At 43.2% G+C, this 18,518-nt stretch overlaps 1 protein-coding gene across 6 annotated transcripts in view; it reads left to right on the forward strand.

The window, feature by feature from the left end:
• The window catches only part of OSBPL5 (oxysterol binding protein like 5), a 193,791-nt gene that overhangs the window by 163,459 nt on the left and 11,814 nt on the right, over positions 1-18,518 (forward strand). For all 6 annotated transcript variants that reach the window (XM_086748051.1, XM_086748053.1, XM_086748052.1 and 3 more), the window contains exons 8-15: positions 96-267; positions 5,143-5,362; positions 10,844-11,028; positions 12,463-12,544; positions 13,168-13,266; positions 14,227-14,323; positions 15,266-15,364; positions 16,614-16,711. In XM_086748051.1, coding sequence (XP_086604177.1) covers positions 96-267; positions 5,143-5,362; positions 10,844-11,028; positions 12,463-12,544; positions 13,168-13,266; positions 14,227-14,323; positions 15,266-15,364; positions 16,614-16,711 — 1,052 coding nt within the window. The remainder of the gene's footprint in view (positions 1-95; positions 268-5,142; positions 5,363-10,843; positions 11,029-12,462; positions 12,545-13,167; positions 13,267-14,226; positions 14,324-15,265; positions 15,365-16,613; positions 16,712-18,518) is intronic.

Raw genomic sequence — 18,518 nt, forward strand, 5'->3', positions numbered from 1 at the left:
ATGAGCTTTACTCCCAGGCAAGAAGCTTTTGAGAAGCAATGCATAAATGGTCTTATTTCTCTCCTGTGCTTAAGTAATTCCTTTTGTTTTCACAGGCCGATGCTGGCTGGATGCTTTGGAACTTGCCCTCCGTTGCTCCAGCCTCTTCCGGCTCAGTGCCTCCAAGCAGGGAAAGGATGGAGAAATGAACTGCTCAAGCGACTCTGCGCACGTGGGGCTCAACCACCTCTTGCACACAAGCACTATCTCAGACCAGGAGTTCTTCCAGTAAGATCACTTCTTAAAGCACAGAGAGGTGTCGCATGGCTCACACTTGGTCGTTCTTTTAACTTTAGCATAATCTAGCCAGAGTCCACTAAGGAAACCTGTTTCAAAACCAGCCTGTATTTCTACTGCATCCATCACTAATATATGGGTTTGGTGCATACGAGATATGTTGTCATCTAATGCTTGAGCACACGGACTGGGGGGAACCTCAGCTGTGTTTGTGTGTACATAAATAATTTTCTTCTGTCCCCTGCTTGGGCAAAAATGCTCTCTGGAGATCTTGGCATAAAAAATGGCTTGCCTGAGTAAAGACTGTGGAATCTAGCTACTAGAGTAGACCTGTAGTTGCACAGACAAAACCACTAGCAATATTTGTCTGTTGGCTAGCACATATGGCTCTGAGTCTGATCTATTTTTTAATAATATGTTCTCTTTTCTAATAATACCGTGTCATAGTCGGCAGAGTGCACACACTGCATCCTTAGTTTTGTAATTTCTTTCTCTACAGGGGTTTTGAGTGGTTTCCAATTTCTTCCTTGATGCAGCAGATAACTTTTTACAGAAGGGAAAAAAGTCCCCATAGCCTTCTTTCTATTCATATTCCTAATATTGCTGCAGCATTTTGGAACAACTCACATCAAAGCATTAAAAAGCCCCAGGCCTCATCTGTTGCTTTTAGCTGAATAGGCAACTTCAAAAATCCCTCTGGTATAGACACTTGGCCCTTGCAGTGGGAACTGGGAGATGTAGTGTCTATTTCGAGTTCTGCTGATATGAATTTGACTCTTAGTGCTCACAGCAATGCACCACTGGTTACACAGTTTTTAGGGTAGCAATTCTTGCAGTCTGCAAAGATGATCCCTTGCACACTGGGACTTCACTTTTAGGTGGTTTTCTTAGGCTCTGCTATAACAACAGCAGGGATCTGAGTCCTCTTCCAAATGTCAAGGTATCTCTGGTCCCATGAGACCAAAGAGATGGCAACATTTTGGTCTGCCCTTTGCTCTGAAAGGCTCTGATATTCCCAGCATGTGTTCTCCAGTCTTGCTGTTTTGGGTTTTTAGGTAGAGTTTGAAGAAGAGCTTTACTGAAGAGCAGTGGGAGGAGAGAAGGAAATCTGATGTGTTACTAGGGTGTGTGCCCCAGTACTTGTGCAAATACTTCTGTTGTTCTTGGGCTTCTTCTGTGATACTTTACTTTCTAATTTATTTCTGCCTAAGAGGAAGTCTCTTAGAACTGTGCTTGCTGTGATAATGAATCCAAGAATGCAGTGGACTTGTTTTTCAGCTGATGGATGTGTGTACAGAAATCCAGTATTAAAATGGAGCCTGTGGCACTAAGAACATTCAGACAGACCCATGGCTACTGTAAGGAAGTGCAGAAGACAGAGCTAAAACTGTATTAAAGTATTTCTTCAAAATATGATGTGTAAATGATGCTTAACTGATGCCTTTGTTTCACCTCTTAGTTGTTCAACATTAAAAGCCCTCCTGAATTATGTGACTCTGCACATGTGGCAGAGTTTTCAGCAGGACAGAGTACCCACAATGGGAACCAGATTTTTCTGACAGGCTCAGATTTTAGCTGAGTCTAATTCAAGCTGGGTGTTCAGCATCTGGTCGTCTGGACTTGTCTCCTTTCTGAGCCCTACCTGACGTTGGAGAGTTTGATGGTTGTGGGACAGGGGGATGACCTGCTGTCATCCCTGGGGGAATAAAAAACATTTAAACAAGGCAAAATGCAAAACCAAAACTGTGCAAGTGCTGAGCAAAGGGTTTTTGGTTTGCCACTGACACTGGCTTCCCCACAGGGATTCAGTCATTCTAATTAAATGCCTTCCCTACAGGGAATCTTACCAATTAAATTGGCACACTGTTGTTAGGGGGCCAGTTAATTACATTTACCTCTGTCTTCAAATTAGGCAAACTACTCTGTCAAGAAAAGAAAAAGAAAAGGGAGATGATGGATATTATAGGGAGAACAAAACCCAAGGGAGTTGGCAAAGGCGAATCTACCATTGAGCCAAAGATGCATTTGTCTGCTGGCTGCTTTTCTCCTTTCCTGCTGGGAAAGAAGTCAAGATTATACAGTGATTTTAAAATCCGTGTCTTTATAGCATATAAAAATGAGAGGGAGAGAACTGAGCAAGTGAATCAAAGGCTAAAGTCCTGTGTAAATCTGCGATTTTAGACAAGACGCCTTTGGGGCACAAGGCGGTCTTCTTTTTAATGTGAAGTCGTATTTCTTGTGGCTTCCATGTCTTATCTCCAGCAACCCCAGGAATCTGACTAGTTTGCTTGTTTGACAAGAGCCAAAGGATTATTTTGCTTTGTATCAAACCCAAAGAAGTCCTGGTCACTGACTGAAGTTTCCAGGAATGCCCCTAGAGAATAAAGCACTAGTATAAGACAGCTCCAATATGCTGAAACAGTAAATTAGCTGTGGAAAACGCCAAATTATTCACATTCATGGTGGAAATCCAGTGTTGACTTTTAGCATAGTCATTCTCTCCCAGCTTTTAAAGCTTGGTCCAAATCCCATTGGAAGCCCCTTAGAAGTCTTTACATTGATTTAGTTCAAGCTCATGGCATGGCTTTTGTGTTTAGCATATCTTATGTATTCGGTGATGATTCTGTTTGGAGGAATAAAAGAGCCTGGCTCCACTTCAGCATCTCACATTTGTTCCTCGGAATGAGGAGCATCTGTTTTCCCTTTGGTTCCCCAGAGTGGCTCCTTGGCTCTGGATGTTTTAGGTCTTGCCTTGTTTATGACTGGTGGGTAATCAGTGCACAGTTGAGTGGGATTTCATGTGAATTTAATTCCCTCTTGGACTAAATCTGAAATCTTTAAAAGGTAAGAGGAGGGGAGCAGAGGAAACTAAGAAAAGAGTAATTTGCTCCATTGAAACTCCAAATGCGAGGCAGGTGACATTGAAAAACACATGCTCTTCTTACAAACATGAAATAGAAATGAGTGCAAGTTCTCAGCAATGGTCTGTAAGCTTTATAATAAACTGTTTTCCCAAGCATTTTTACCCCATGGAGAAAACTTTCACTAGGTAAGGGAGCATAGCAGCCACAGACAAACACTCATGTTTAGTTGATCATTGAAAAATTAAGAAATAAATTAGATATTTAAATGATCAGCAACTGATAACTTCCTGGACTTACCATTCAGGAAGGATCTGTGCTGAGGAATCATGGGAAGATCTCTAGACAGCTCTCTCCTCACCTTATTTCTCCTTTATTATCTTAAATTCAAGCGTTTGCTATACTCTGTGCTTCCCGTGTATTTGGTTGTCTGTCATTACACTTGCTGGTTGCTAGCTAAAAAGAAGTAACCTCCTGGCGCTAGAATGATGAAGACATATAATGCCTAATAGCAAATTAGAATCATAGAATCATAGAATGGTTAGGGTTGGAAGGGACCTTCAAAGGTCATCTAGTCCAACCCCCCTGCAAGGAGCAGGGACATCCCTGACTAGGTCACGTTGCTCAGAGCCTCATCCAGCCTGGCCTTGAACGTTTCCAGAGATGGGGCCTCCACCACCTTTCTGGGCAACCTGTTCCAGTGTTCTATAACCCGCATCGTAAAAAATTTTTTCCTAATTTCTAATCTAAATCTACCCCCATCTATTTTAAAACCATTACCTCTCGTCCTATCGCAATTATAGTAGTCATTGACTCTCTGATTTATCATCTTAGTTTTATTTTACCATAAAACTGTAAATTAAAAAACCTTATGCATACATGCGTGCATATACAAATGGAGTTAAAAGAAAGGGTTTCTAAAGGCACAGAAAGCTATAGACGGTACTTTCAAAAGAACTCTAGAAACTGAGCTTCTCCAGAAGCTGAGCTGTGACTGTCACAATGTGGGTTGCTTGGCGTGTTAAAAATCATGAGCTTATTTCAGTGCATGGTTCGAAGTTGAGATAATCTGAAAAGCTGATGCTAGTTCTGTCTTCTGGCTCTATCTGCCTAATTATATTTAAAAAAAAAAAAAGACAGAAAAAAAATGAGGGAGAACAAGGGGTAGAAATTTTCAGGATTAATCTATAATAAAAATTGGAACATGCCCGGAATGGCCTGAAAAAAGGCTCATCATGTAGAGACTTCAGGCTTGATAGAGCATCCCCATGTACTGAGGAGAGAAATCTTTATTTAAGAGGGAGATTTCTGAGTTTAGATCCTCTGAAACTCCTTGTGTAGCTGGAAATCTTTTCTTATTGCTCTATTCAAGAGCAATTTTGCCTGAGGACTTGGTTGAGAAGTTTTCAGAGGAAGGTCAAGCTGAGAAGGTCAGCACCTGAGAGCTAGGCTAGGCCATGAAAGAGGTGAGAGAGAAAATACTTGCCTCTACTGATTTTTGAACTTGTCTTTTCTAGTGTAGGGCTGACTTAGGTCCACATCTGTTGAAATAAAGTAGCAGTAGTACTGAAAAGCAAATACATCCCATAATGTCATATTTTTCCCATATGCTACAATCCCTGGATTTGCTTCTGTAAAGGGAAAAATCTCTCCTGATTGACACTTCAGTTCTCTAATCAGCAGTGTACAGTTGTTTGTGTGTGCTCTGTATCCCTCTGGTACGTGGACTCCCATCTGGAGCCAGTGGCAATTCTGCATAAGGGTGGGTAAGTGGAGCTCTGTGGCAGATGTTGCAAAGTGCAGTTTGGAGGAGAGAATTCTGATGGAAAATATGTCACTGTTTCCATGATAAAAGCCCTGCTATTCAGGAGATCAATGTCTTATACTCTCCTGGGCTGCACACCCTCTTTTGAGTCTTGGGCGATGCTTTTACTTTATCTAAAAGGCTTTAAGTAAACTGGCTTTATAAATCAAACTGAAGCAAGTAATGAACTGTGTGTTGCAGTTTGAATGAATCAGCCCTGGAGAACCACCACCATTTGGAAAATGATGCTTTTTCAGACAAGTCTGAGAGAGACAATGTAGAAGAGTCGGAGAACGAAACTCATGAGAACAGCCGGAAGACAAATGAAAGCGAGAGCGATCAGTCAGAAATCCACGGAGAGGTCTCTCCAGGAAGGAAAGGGACGACTTATATTGAACAGATCTATGAGGAATTTGGGGAGGTAAAAGAAAAAAAAATACTTTAATCACTGCCTGTTTCTGTTAAAATGTCTGTGTTCATAGTATTTGTCATTTACCCTTTTAGATGTATGGCAGTTAAGAACCGGCTTTTTGAGTTCCAGTGTTTTACAGATAAAGCACTGCACAGCTTTCTGCTAAATTATGTTGAATTATCATGTGCTATAATAATTATGCATTAAGAACAGCAGCCCTGCTACTGTGCTTTGGCGCGTTTCCAGCGTCAGCGATTGCTTTAACCAGTTATTGCATTAAGGAGCCGCTTAGCATTGGCACAGTGCTTTGTGGAGCCAGCAGGAGGGGGAATTATTATTCTAGGCATGTGTCCTGGCCAATTAGGATGCTCAGTCCTTGTGTGATACAAAATATGATACTTTCGTCTTTTCATTATGCATGGAACATCCTTTTTGTGTGCCCTAATGGATCATTTGAGCCACTTGATTCCTAAATGACAGCTTCTTGTGGGAAAGCCATTTCTCATGTCGTTTAACAGCAGGAGGATGCATTTGTGTTCCCTTTAAGAGCCTTTGTTAGCTGGATGTCACCTCTGAAGAAGGCAGTGGTAGAGAGCTGGGAGAGCCAAGTGTGTTGGGTGAGAATCAGTCCAGGCAGGCAGCGGAGGAGCTCTGCTGCAGCGCTGGGAGGGCTCTAAGCACTCCTTTGCCTATTGCTTCAAACAAGGAAGCTGAAGTCTTGTTGGCGCTTCAAAGAAAACCACTTTGCTAGAAGGCTGTTTCTTTCTTAGAATCATAGAATCATTTAGGTTGGAAAAGACCCTTAAGAATCATCGAGTCCAACCGTAAACCAACCACTGCCAAGTCCACCACTAAACCATGTCCCTAAGCTCCACATCTACAGGTGTTTTAAATATCTCTAGGGATGGTGACTCCACCACTTCCCTGGGCAGCCTGTTCCAGTGCTTCATAACCCTTTCAGTGAAGAAATTTTTCCTAATGTCCTATCTAAACCTCCCCTGGCACAACTTGAGGCTGTTTCCTCTTTTCTGTCACTTGTTACTTGGGAAAAGGATGGTAACTTCCTCCTGCAAGTGACAGAGGAGCCAATGAGGAGAGGTGCTATGCTGGACCTTGTTCTCACCAAAAGGGGGGTGCTGGTGGGGAATGTTGAGCTCAAGGGCAGCCTTGGCTGCAGTGACCATGAGATGGTGGAATTCAAGATCCTTAGGGCAGCAAGAGGGGCATGCAGCAAGCTCTCTACCCTGGACTTCAGGAGAGCAGACTTCGGCCTCTTCAGGGATCTTCTGGGTAAAGTTCCATGGGACACAGCCCTAGAGGGAAGAGGGGCCCAAGAAAGTTGGCTAATATTGAAGGATCACCTCCTCCAAGCTCAAAAGTGATGCAACCTAACAAACAAGTAGTTGGGCAAAAACGCCAGGCGTCCTGCATGGATGAAGAAGAAGAACTTGGACCATCTGAAAAACAAAAAGGAAGCCTACAGAGGGTGGAGGCAAGGGCACGTAGCCTGGGAAGATTACAGAGAGGTTGTTCGAGTGGCCAACGATCAGGAAAGGAAAGCTAAAGCCCCGACAGAATTAAATCAAGGACAACCAGAAAAGCTTCTTTGGGGATAAAAGGAAGACCACGGAGAATGTGGGCCCTCTCTGGAAGGAAACGGGAGACCTGATTACCCAGGACATGGAGAAGGCTGAGGTACTCAGTGACTTTTTTTGCCTCAGTCTTCACCAATGAGGGCTCTAGCCACATCGCCCAAATAGCAGAAGGCAAAAGCAGGGACTGAGAGAATGAAGAACCACCCACTGTAGTAGAAGAGCAGGTTCAGGATGATCTAAGGAGCCTGAAGGTGCACAAGTCTACGAGACCTGATGAGATGCATCTGTGGATCCTGAGGAAAATGGCAGATGAAGTTGCCAAACGTTTGACAGTGTCCCACACAACATCCTTGTCTCTAAACTGGAAAGATATGGATTTGATGGATGGACCACTGGGTGGATAAGGAATTTGCTGGATGGCCGCACTGAAGAGTTGTGGTCAATGGGTCGGTGTCCAAGTGGAGACTGGTGACAAGTGGCGTTTCTCAGGGGTCGCTGTTGGGACCAAGTCTGTTTAACATCTTTGTTGGCAACATAGACAGTGGAATTGAGTGCACCCTCAGCAAGTTTGCTGACGACACCAAGCTGTGTGGTGCAGTCAACACACTGGAGGGAAGGGATGCCATCTAGAGGCACCCTGAGAGGCTGGGGAGGTGGGCCTGTACAAACCTCATGAAGTTCAACAGGCCAAGTGTAAGGTCCTGCACATGCGCTGGGGCAATCCCAAACACAAATACAGGCTGAGCAGAGAATGGATTGAGAGCAGCCCCGAGGAGAAGGACTTGGGAGTGCTGGTGGATGAGAAGCTTAACATCAGCCAGCAACGTGTGCTTGCAGCCCAGAAAGCCAACTGCATCCTGGGCTGCATCAGAAGAAGTGTGGCCAGTAGGTCGAGGAAGATGATTCTTCCCCTTCTACTCTACTCTCATGAGACCCCACCTGGAGTACTGCATCCAGCTCTGAAGCCCCCAACATAAGAAGGACACGGACCTGTTGGAGCAAATCCAGAGGAGGGCCATGAAGATGATCAGAGGGCTGGAGCACCTCTCCTGTGAAGACAGGCTGAGAGAGTTGTGGCTGTTCAGCCTGGAGAAGAGGAGGCTCCAGGGAGACATCATAGTGGCCTTCCAGTACCTCAAGGGGGCTTATAGGAAAGACAGGAGGAAACTCTTCAGCAAGGCCTGTTGTGATAGTAGGAGGGGCAATGGTTTTAAAATAGACGGAGATAGGTTCAAACTGGACATAAGGAATACATTTTTTGCAATGAGGGTGGTGAAACATTGGAACAGGTTGCCTGGAGAGATGGTTGATGCCACATCCCTGGAAACATTCAAGGCCAGGTTGGACGGGGCTCTGAGCAGCCTGATCTGGTTGGAGATGTCCCTGCTTCTTGCAGGGGGGTTGGACTAGATGACCTTTGAAGGTCCCTTCCAACCCAAACTATTCTATGATTCTAAAAGGGATCAACACCCACCTCACTACAACCTCCTTTCAAGTAGTTGTAGCGAGCGATAAGATCTCCTATGAGCCTCCTTTTCTGCTGACTAAACAACCCTGGTTCCCTCAGTCGGTTCTTACAGGACTTGTTCTCTAGACCCTTCATCAGCCTCTTACAGTGCTCTTCCAGTGGTTTCCTGAAAATGTACTACTAACATTGAGGAAAAAAATATAGTTAAATATATCCTAATTACACTGTGTTTCACTGAGTGATAACTTAAAGCATTGAGAATGGTTAGGTGTCCCACACGCAGATTATATTACTCCTGTTTAGTTCTCCATGGACTATTTATAGCAGGAGAACCTGCATGAGAGACCACAAAAGAACATCTCTGCAGAGATGCAAGGTGGTGCAAGATGCAGAGATACAGAGGAGGTGCAAGAGGAGTTCAGTTTTGCCTCCTGCTTTCCTCAGCCCAGGCACCCCCAAGAGCAGCAGTTTGTGGTTTGGAGTCACCAATCCAGGTAGCGTATGTTTGCTACCATTTCAGATGTCAGGTGTGAGGTGCAAGCCTTTGCTGTAGAAATTGTGCTTGCAAACAGAACTGTTGCCTCCAGAGATAAAAAACCCCACAACTCCTCTTTTGTGCATCCCTCCCCTCAAATCCCACCTCAGACACACAGCAAATGGTAACTGGGTCCAAACAGGGGATTTTGAATATAGCTGAGCAACTAAGCAACAGCAAAATAAGGCAAACTTAATTTCTATTAGCTGCTTATTCTGAAATGACCTTTTGTCATGTGGCAAACTTGTCCTAGAAGTGTTGGTAGGGCAGGCTGATCCTTCAGTGTTTGAAGGAGCCTTACAGGCAGCACAGCAGTCTTTGTGTGGGTGTGTGAGTGAGAAAGATCTCTGCAGTTTTAGATTAAAATAAAAAAAAAGTTCAGTACAAACCAAATGGAAAGGACTCAATTGTCACTGCAGAGTGACAATTTCTGCAGAGTAAAATAAGGCTAGCCATAGCGTGGCTGCTCAGGCAGAGGTAACATCCACTGGGCTTTCAAAAAGAATTGTCGTGTGGCCTTGGCCATTAGGTGTTTTATTAGATTTCTGGTGTTGGCCAACAACAGCCAACAGCTGCTGCAGCAACAGCCTTGGCCATTGCCATAGTTTAGTTTTATTTTTAATAAAACCAAAGCAGGATAATGAGAGAGAGAGCAAAACCAACTTCCCCCCACCCCTCCCTCTTCCCGGGCTTAACTTCATTCTAATTATCTTTACTTCCTTCTCCCCCATGAGCAGCACAGGGGGGAATAGGGAATGGGGGTTGTGGTCAGTTCATCACACGTTATTTTTGCTGCTCCTTCCTCCTCACGGGAAGAACTCCTCACATTCCTCCCCTGCTCCAGTGTGGGGTCCCTCCCATGGGCTCCCCTGCTCCATTGTGGGTCATTTTTCCATGAGGAGCAGTCCCTCCAGAACGGCTGCCCCAGCGGGCCCTCCATGGGCCACAGCCTCCTTCGGGCATCCACCTGCCCCAGTGTGGGGCCCTCCACGGGCTGCAGGTGGATCTCTGCCCCTCCATGGGCCTCCATGGGCTGCAGGGGCACAGCCGGCCTCACCATGGGCTGCACCACGGGCTGCAGGGGAATCTCTGCTGGAAGGAGCATTACTCCTCCCCCTCCTTCTTCACTGACCTTGGTGTCTGCAGCCATTCCTCTCATGAGAAATTCTTCACAACAGGCAGGCAGACGCCTCTCAGGTTCTCTTCACATCTCATTTCTTCACTTCTCATGGCTGGGCTGGGCCATATCAGGCCCAGTCGGCTGCCTGGCGGGAGGCCAGAGGGTGAGGCCTGCAAGGTCCATGGGGCTCACGCCTCCCCCTCTCTGCCCCTGCTTCTGTTTCTTCACTCTTTTTTAATTTTAATTTCCCATTCTTAAATACACTTTTACAGAGGTGTTATCACTGTAACCAATTGACTGGACCTTGGCCAGTGGCGGGTCCACTCTAGACCCGACTGGGTCCACCAGACAAAGGGGAAAGCTTCTCACAGAATCTGCCACTCTAGCCCGCCTCCACTACACAAAACCAGCACAGGCATGTCCACGCCTCCTGAGGGGCTGCAGTGCAGAGTCCCCTTGGTTAATGTTCATCAAGGTTAGCCCATCACAGTCCTGAGGTGTGTGGAGGCAGCTCCTCAGGAAGGAGCACAGTGGAGGTGTGCTCACCTTGTCTCAGGTATCACAGAGGCCTAGGGCTTTTTTTATCCCTCCCTGAGTGGTTTGGGGATTCACTTCTGAGACAGAGCTGATATCTCTTTGCGGTAGTGTAGTGGAGCATTCACTCTGGCGCCAGGGCCTGGTATGCCTGGGGGAGCTTGGATCCTCCAGGTAAATGCACTCGCAAGAAATTATTTTCCTGTTTCTGCCCTGAAGTTCCCTTTTCCTATCACAGACAGGTGAATCATCTCAAACTGAAACTGTCTCAGAGGAGAACAAGAGTCTGATGTGGATCCTGCTGAAGCAGCTGCGGCCTGGCATGGACCTGTCACGGGTGGTGCTGCCCACCTTCATCCTGGAGCCACGCTCGTTCCTTAACAAGCTCTCCGATTACTACTATCATGCTGACCTGCTTTCCCAGTAAGCAACGTACAAAGTGTGCCCAACATGGGCACTTTTCTTATATTTGTGAAAAATCTGTTACAGCATTAGCTGGGTGCTGGCTGGGGTGTGTTTGTGTGTTAAAAGGCTCCCAAAAAAATACCCAGGTCGCTGGATTCAATGTAAATCAAGCCAGGCGCCAGCTGCAGTGACCTTTTAAAGATGGATTGCTGCCAATGAGGGGCAAGGAAGCAAGGAAAACACTTAAACTCCAGACAAAACCATCTTTGCTCCCACATGTCCTTGCCAGCATTGTCTGGAACTGATGGGGATTCAGCTCCTGCCTTTGAGCATCTCACAACAGAGCTGTGCCACCTTCTGGTGTGCAGAGGGGAATAGGACAGAGAGCAAACAGCAGAATTGTCAAGCACTTCTGCCCCCAAAGGCTATATAATTATGTTGGTTGATTAACAAGTAAGAAACATCCATTGATGGGAGAGACCTGCTGGGAGCAGCAGAGGAGAAAATAGAAAATGTTATGCTTCTAGACAGGACCAGCCTTCTCAATGAGATATGCTTGGTGTATTTTAAAACCAGTGTGTGCAATATTCAAATAGCAGCACTAGTTACTCATGTTTATTCCACTGCCTCTGTGTAATTTTAGAATCATGGTATTTTCAAGCCTTGTTTGTGGTATTTGTAACATCTGAAGTTAAGGAAATGGTTCTCCTTAGTGCTGAGATCTAAGAAAACTTCAAGAGATTTGAAAGTTGTGTTAAATAAACCTCTTTGTGGTACGGATGATCCTTCTAAATGGGTTTTGTGGGAACATATCCAGGTAGATTTTCAAATCTGACTAAATGGTTGGAAATACCAGGAACTGTATTGTTTATGTTTACCTCCCACTTCATCTTTGAGCAGGAAGAGGTTGGACGAGATGACCTTGAGAAGTCTGTTCCAACCTGAATTATTTTATGAAATCTGAAAGTACTGAAAGAGGCCATGTAGCACATCAGCTTTAAAGATCTTTTAAGGAAGAGGGAAACAAAGAAAGAGAGAGAAAAATAGAGTTGTGTTTGATTTTGGTGTTATAAGTATTATTCTTTTTATGACTCACACTGTACTATAAGCTGTAACCAAATGCTAGTGTGAGTGACAGTCCCACATTAACTCAAATGTAAGTCCTATCAAACCTGATACACTCCAGAAATTTTATTAGGCTTTTTGCAGGAGTACAGGGCAAGGGCTGCCACTTTTTAAGAGTTCATATAAGTGTTGTTTGATGTACATTACTAAAAAAAAAATATATTTCTTCTGGCAGACACCTTTCTCACTGGCAGCAACAAAGGAGTTACTTCCCTTTAGTACTGGGAAAATACTATTGAAATTACTGTTATTATACGTGTGAAGTTAATGTGATGTGTGAACAGTATAAAGAGCATGCGAGAAAACATTTTTTATTCTGTCCTGTAGGGCTGTCCTTGAAGATGATCCATACTGTCGAATGAAGCAAGTTTTGAGGTGGTATCTGTCCGGCTTCTATAAGAAGCCAAAGGTAAAAGAATGCATGAATTTGGGGTTGTAATGGGCATTGAAATCTTCTGCTATGATTGTGTATTTCTTTATTGCCTTTGCTTTGATGCTTTACCTCTTCTATTGTTCAGAAGACTTTTACCATGACTTTTAAAACTGAAGTTGCATTTGGTTTCAGAGTAGATACTGAGTGCAAAATAGTGTTGACTATCTCAGAACTTTTGCACTAGACAGTTAGAATGCAAAACTAGTCATCAACAAGTAACATGTCCTTGGATGCCAGATTTTTCCCTTGGCTGAAAGCACGTCTCCTTTCTCTTTTCAGGCCTCTTAGTACCGCCGTGCCATGTTTACACATCACTATGCACCTGCTGCATATAGTAGCAGAAACAATAAAGTTTGATCATCTTGTAAAGCTTTGATCAGGTAGAAAATTAAGGCAGCAAGAATAGCAGATGAATCTCTGGCTCAGATTAGAAGGTTAGACTGGGAGAATATATGTAACCAGTTCTTTGGTTTTGATTCTTCTGATTAACTTAGTTTAAAACATTAGAGAGAAAATTATTTTGTTGTTTTGTGGCCATCTGTGTAAAGTTGGATTGCAAATCTTCATTTGTAGCAGGTTTTGATTCCTTTGCTTTTCAGGGAATAAAAAAGCCATACAACCCTATTCTGGGAGAGACGTTTCGCTGCTGTTGGTTTCACCCTCAGACGAACAGTCACACATTTTACATAGCAGAACAGGTAAGTTGCTTTCTTTGGATGCTCAGGTGTTGAAAGCAGCAGCCTGCTTGCACCTCCGTGCATAGGAACACACTCCACATCTCATTCTGGGAGAGGAAGCTGGAGTTCTTTGTACATATCCAGAGTGAGACATGGGGTAAACTAGCTGCTGATCTTTTTTCTCTTTAGGTTTGCAAAGATTACCATAAGCTTTGTCAGGCACTCAGGACTATAAAAGGAGGTCTGCCATATATAACATTAGCCTCAACCTTTTCCATGGGGTTCTGCCCTACTGTTTTCTTATTGTTAATTAAAAAGTTGTTGTGGTTTGTGTTGCCTCTGTTAGAAGGACCATAAAACACATAACCAAATCCTACCTTCCTTTTTTCTAAACTTTCTATAGTTATTTTAATAAAAGTAAATTAGGGGCTTATCTCTATGCCTTTGGAGATAAATGAAAATCTGAACTCACAAGTAAAACTGGCCTGACGAGATTTATTTAAAGATTTATGGTGTTAATAAAGGGATCTGAGGACCGTGTGGACTTTGGTACAGGGATTCATTTTTTCACATACATTTTTTTCCTGTTTAATCAAAGAGTTTTTATTTTGTTTCATTTTATTTCAGCCATGCATCCGTTTTATTTCAGATGCTGCCAAAAAGTTCTTCACTGTCATTTATTGTGTTGAAAATCTGACAGTGTACCTGTTGGCCTAAAATGATATCAAATGAACAAGGGCAAGAAAATATGGGGTGGGGGAGAAAGTTTGCATATATAATGGTCTCACGTATAATATTCCCTCCCTTAACACTGAGGTTAATAGTACAGATGGGGCTTAGAAGACTCTGCGCAGTCCTGTGGCCTTTGTCTTGCACTTTCCATAGAGCATGTGTAACGCTGTGTGATGCTGTGTATGCACACTCTGCTCTGCTTAGCCCGGAAAGACTGCTGAAAATGACCCGTGCCTACTTTTCTTCTAGGTCTCCCATCATCCGCCAGTGTCAGCTTTTCACGTCAGCAATAGGAAGGATGGATTCTGCATTACTGGCAGCATTCTAGCTAGGTCCAAGTTTTATGGTAAGGCTCTAAGCCTAGGCAGGTAACATCCTAGCATTGGTTTTGGTTTGTTTTTCAATAATTCCTGAGTGTGTTGACAGTTAAGAACAAAGAAACACTGAAGAGATCTACCACTAGGACACCCTAATTCCTTGTCTTGGCTCTCCCGGGTTTTCCTCATTTCCAGCATTTCAGTGGGAGGTCACAACAATGTTTAAAAAAAATCAAATAGAAAAATTGAGAGCTTTAAAAACCTGATTTTCAGAAAGCAAGGTTCATGAGAATGTATGGGCAATTGGTTGTCAGACTACTTTGCATATGCTCGCAGATGAATCATTTTATATCTGATCATCCAACTGACTTTTGCGAAAGTCTCTGTATAAATATAACCATTCATCTAGCTCCCAGATTTCTGAGAGTTGAACCCTAGAGCTTCAAAATGTCCTTGAATCTTTTAATCTCAGTGGAGAGAGCACAACTGCAGGCTCTGAAACAATGTTACGGTTTGAAATAGTTTTTTGTTTAGACAAACACCACTTAAGTACTATCCTCTGATAAATGTATTTGCTGAAACACTTGCAAATAGTCATTGCTGTCCTTCTGGCAATTTTATTTGTTATTTGGAATCATACACAATCAGAAAAGTTGTGAGAAAAGAAGGACCTGAAAACCTTCTCAGTGTTGGAACTGCTTTCTGTGTCCCGCTAGTGACTTACTTAATCTACTGCTCTTTCTGCAACAGGCAAAATGCCAGAGCAAATATGAGCCATAGAGCAGAGAGTTTATTAGAACTGCCTGCCTCCAACAGTAAATGGTTTTCAGGGTCCTGAATTATTAGCGTTTCAAATGTCTCCTTTCATTAGTGACCTACATTTAGATGGAAGTGTTTTTCTAAAGTAGGATGAGTGACCAAGTAGAACATGCATTTTTAAATATATCTGTATTTGTTCTTTTAAATTCTAGGTAACTCACTTTCTGCCCTGTTGGATGGGAAAGCAAAGCTTATGTTTCTAAACAGAGGGGAAGATTATATAATTACTATGCCATATGCCCACTGTAAAGGTAAGTTATGACTGTTCAAATAGGAAGCAAACAGAAAGACTAATATAATGGTATCCTACTAACTTTGCACTGGCTCTCCCCTCTCAAATATCTGGCACTGCAAGGACTGGTAATTCCAGGGAGCAGTTACTCCACACATGAGTCACAGGGCTCAGCAGATCGGTAATCCTCATTTAAGTCTTTTTGATTTGACTGTGCAGAGCTGAGGACAGAATTAGGCCCATCTAAGTTAGTTTTAACACTATATAGAAACAAAACAATGCTACATATATGCACTGCAGATAAAGTGAAGGTGGAAAGAATAGGAGTACATTTCTGAGCTTCTGAGGAGTACATTTCTGATTTCTGTTTCTAATGTTAACACTAGAATTGTTTAATGTATTTTCAGGCTTTTTGAGAATAAAGGAAGTTCCTGACTTCTCTGCTGATTTCTTTGTTACTCTAATCATTACATTCCTCAGTATATGAGCTGCCTCAGTGAGGCTGATACCTGTTACCCTGTGGATTTGTTCTCTTGAGCTGAACATGCACTGAGGCCTGGGGATGGCTGCTGGATGGCTGCTATAACTTTGTGTTTCTCCTTAGGAAGCTGAGTATTGGTGGCATTTCAATCACGGTGATAAAATCACTCCTGCAGCAGTTTGATCCAATTTTCTTTCTTGAATATTTTTTATTTTGGCACATTGACCTCTAAGTTAGTATTTGTGGAGTGTCTAGCTACCTGAAAACACTAACTTCTGTAAATCACACATTCCTGTGCATAAATCTTTCTCTCGTCAATTTTTGTTTTTCTGCAAATGACCTTTTCAGAAAATGGTAAACGTGTAAAAAAGGAGTCCTCTACATGACTGCTAGTCTCCCAGATTCTGCTGAATCCCGTTACAGCTCCTCTCTGCCCCATCCACCCTTGAGAACTGACTGGGTCTGTTCAAGCGCTAGTATAAATGAGGTTGCTGGGCACAACTTTCCTTATTTTTCCTTTCCCACCTTCAGCTTGCCACGGATGCACTATCAGCACCTGTGAGTCAAGTTGTTTCATAGCTGGTGTAATAAATGGTGAATATGGACTCAGTGGAGGATTCTTCATGCTTATAGTTACAGAGTCATTTCCTAGAAACTTTGGTTTCTGTCTTTTCAAAACTTTAAGTCAAGTAGCAAATCTCACTGCGTGTCAGTGAGAGCCAGTTGGAGTTGAGAAAGCAGATCGCTTCCATTGGGGTGTCTCTTAAGTCTCTTTTTTCCCTTTCAGGACTTTTATATGGTACCATGACGATGGAGCTTGGAGGGAAAGTTACCATCGACTGTGAGAAAACTAACCACAGGGCAGAACTGGAATTCAAGCTAAAGGTAAGAAACATTGTGGCCTCCATTTTGAATGGGTCTCAGGCTTGCCTCTGCACTCCAGGCAAGGTTTGATTATACTCACCGGATCATTTATGTACCAGCAATGTATATATGTGCCATGGGCTGGCCTACCTGGAGGGGAGGCATGATCCTGCGGTCAGTTTTGCCAAGAGCAACTCAATTTGAACCCACGAAGCCTGAGTTTTACACGACTTGTTCACTGCCAGCCAGCTGGCTACTGGCCAAACTCTGTTTTGAATGTTTTGCAATGACAATGTGCCTTCTGTTTGAGAAGGTACAATTATTTTTGCTTGCAAAATACAATGAGGTGTACAAATTATTTTGAGGTAAGTTAGGATGTGGCCCTTCAGTGTAGCTCTCCAGTAGCCATCACATACATGTCCTTACCTTGCAGGTATTACAATGAACTGTACCTTGTGTTTCTCAAGGCTACAGGACTTTGCTTTGATGGTAGGATAAGAGCCCATTTTCAGGCAGGTAATTTTGAGTGGCTATCAGACTGATGAACCATGCTGTCATTGACTTGTTCATGCTGCTATTCCCTCCCCTAGAAAGCCTAGTGATGCAAATTTATGGTATGCAGATAAAATGAGATATCTTTGAGCAATCCTGTAATTATATGTGTTAAAATATGGGAGGGAAAGTGATGACCTGTAACTTTTCTTGGACAGTTAACTTGCTTTTTAAGGAGCATCCATTTCTCTTCTGTTCCAATAAACAATGTGTTGCGTGGGCATAAAATGAAAGATGGAGAACTGAGAGCCTGCAGGACTTTTGAGTTGCAGACTTAGCCAACATAAATGTGAGAGATTAGTGGAGTTAGGGGAGTCTTTTGCAGACTGTGTTTTTCTGGGGGCAATAATAAATTTCTGTCTTTGTTTGTCCTTACGAAGTGAACTGTTGCCCCGTGTGCTTCCTTGACATTTGCATACACTTGTCTTTAAAGCCTGTTCTTCCCATAGTCCTGATGAACTGTGTTGAGGCCAATGAAGTTATTTCCCTGACTTTGGTCAGTGTCTTCTCAAACCTACGAACAGTTCAGAGCTTAAAGTGCAGACCCTTCTTTTCTGGCTTGAAAACAATATGCTTAATCCAAACGCGACTCAGAAGGGTCTCTGTGGCTTAATTATATGCTCTGCTTTGAATATTTCTTAGCCACCTTTTTTAGTATAATTGTGAGAAGTTAAAGGTAAACCCCATAACTTTGTTATTAATTTGGATATATACCAATTTTCTCCTGGATTGCATACATTGATTCTTGAGATACTTGTGATTTCTTTTTCCATGGGCATTGCAAGAAATTTGGTTTATATTGTTATTAAAAAAAAAAAGTTCCTCTGCACAAATATTATTGGAAAGTAAAAATGTCTGAAGAAATGTTGTGTGGTATGAAAGGAAGAGCTGGTCACTTTCACTGCTGTTTCCTGTGTTTGGCAGGCGGGAGGGGAGAATTTTCCATTGTTCTGAGAATCTTTACTTTGACTCTGGAAATACCCTTTTTCTTTTTTTTTGCTTGCTGCTGCTGGGACTTCTCGCAGATGTAGCTGTCAGCAACGCCACACTGCTGTTGCTGTCCCATAAGCAGGAAATGTGACCAACTGCATTACTGCTGCTCCTTTTCTTTGGACAAGGCTGCAAGCATAACGGTGCAAACTGTAATGTGATTCTGGACAACAGGAAGGACTTGCCCACATACACTTGTTCTGAAGTCTAGCTGGGAATAAATGTTTTTGTAACGGAAGTGAGACCTTACACTGCTGCATGTTAATGCATCTGAAGGCTTATCTCC

Source organism: Chlamydotis macqueenii, chromosome 5 (assembly GCF_036417535.1).
Source record: "Chlamydotis macqueenii isolate bChlMac1 chromosome 5, bChlMac1.mat, whole genome shotgun sequence".
NCBI classification, from domain to species: domain Eukaryota; kingdom Metazoa; phylum Chordata; class Aves; order Otidiformes; family Otididae; genus Chlamydotis; species Chlamydotis macqueenii.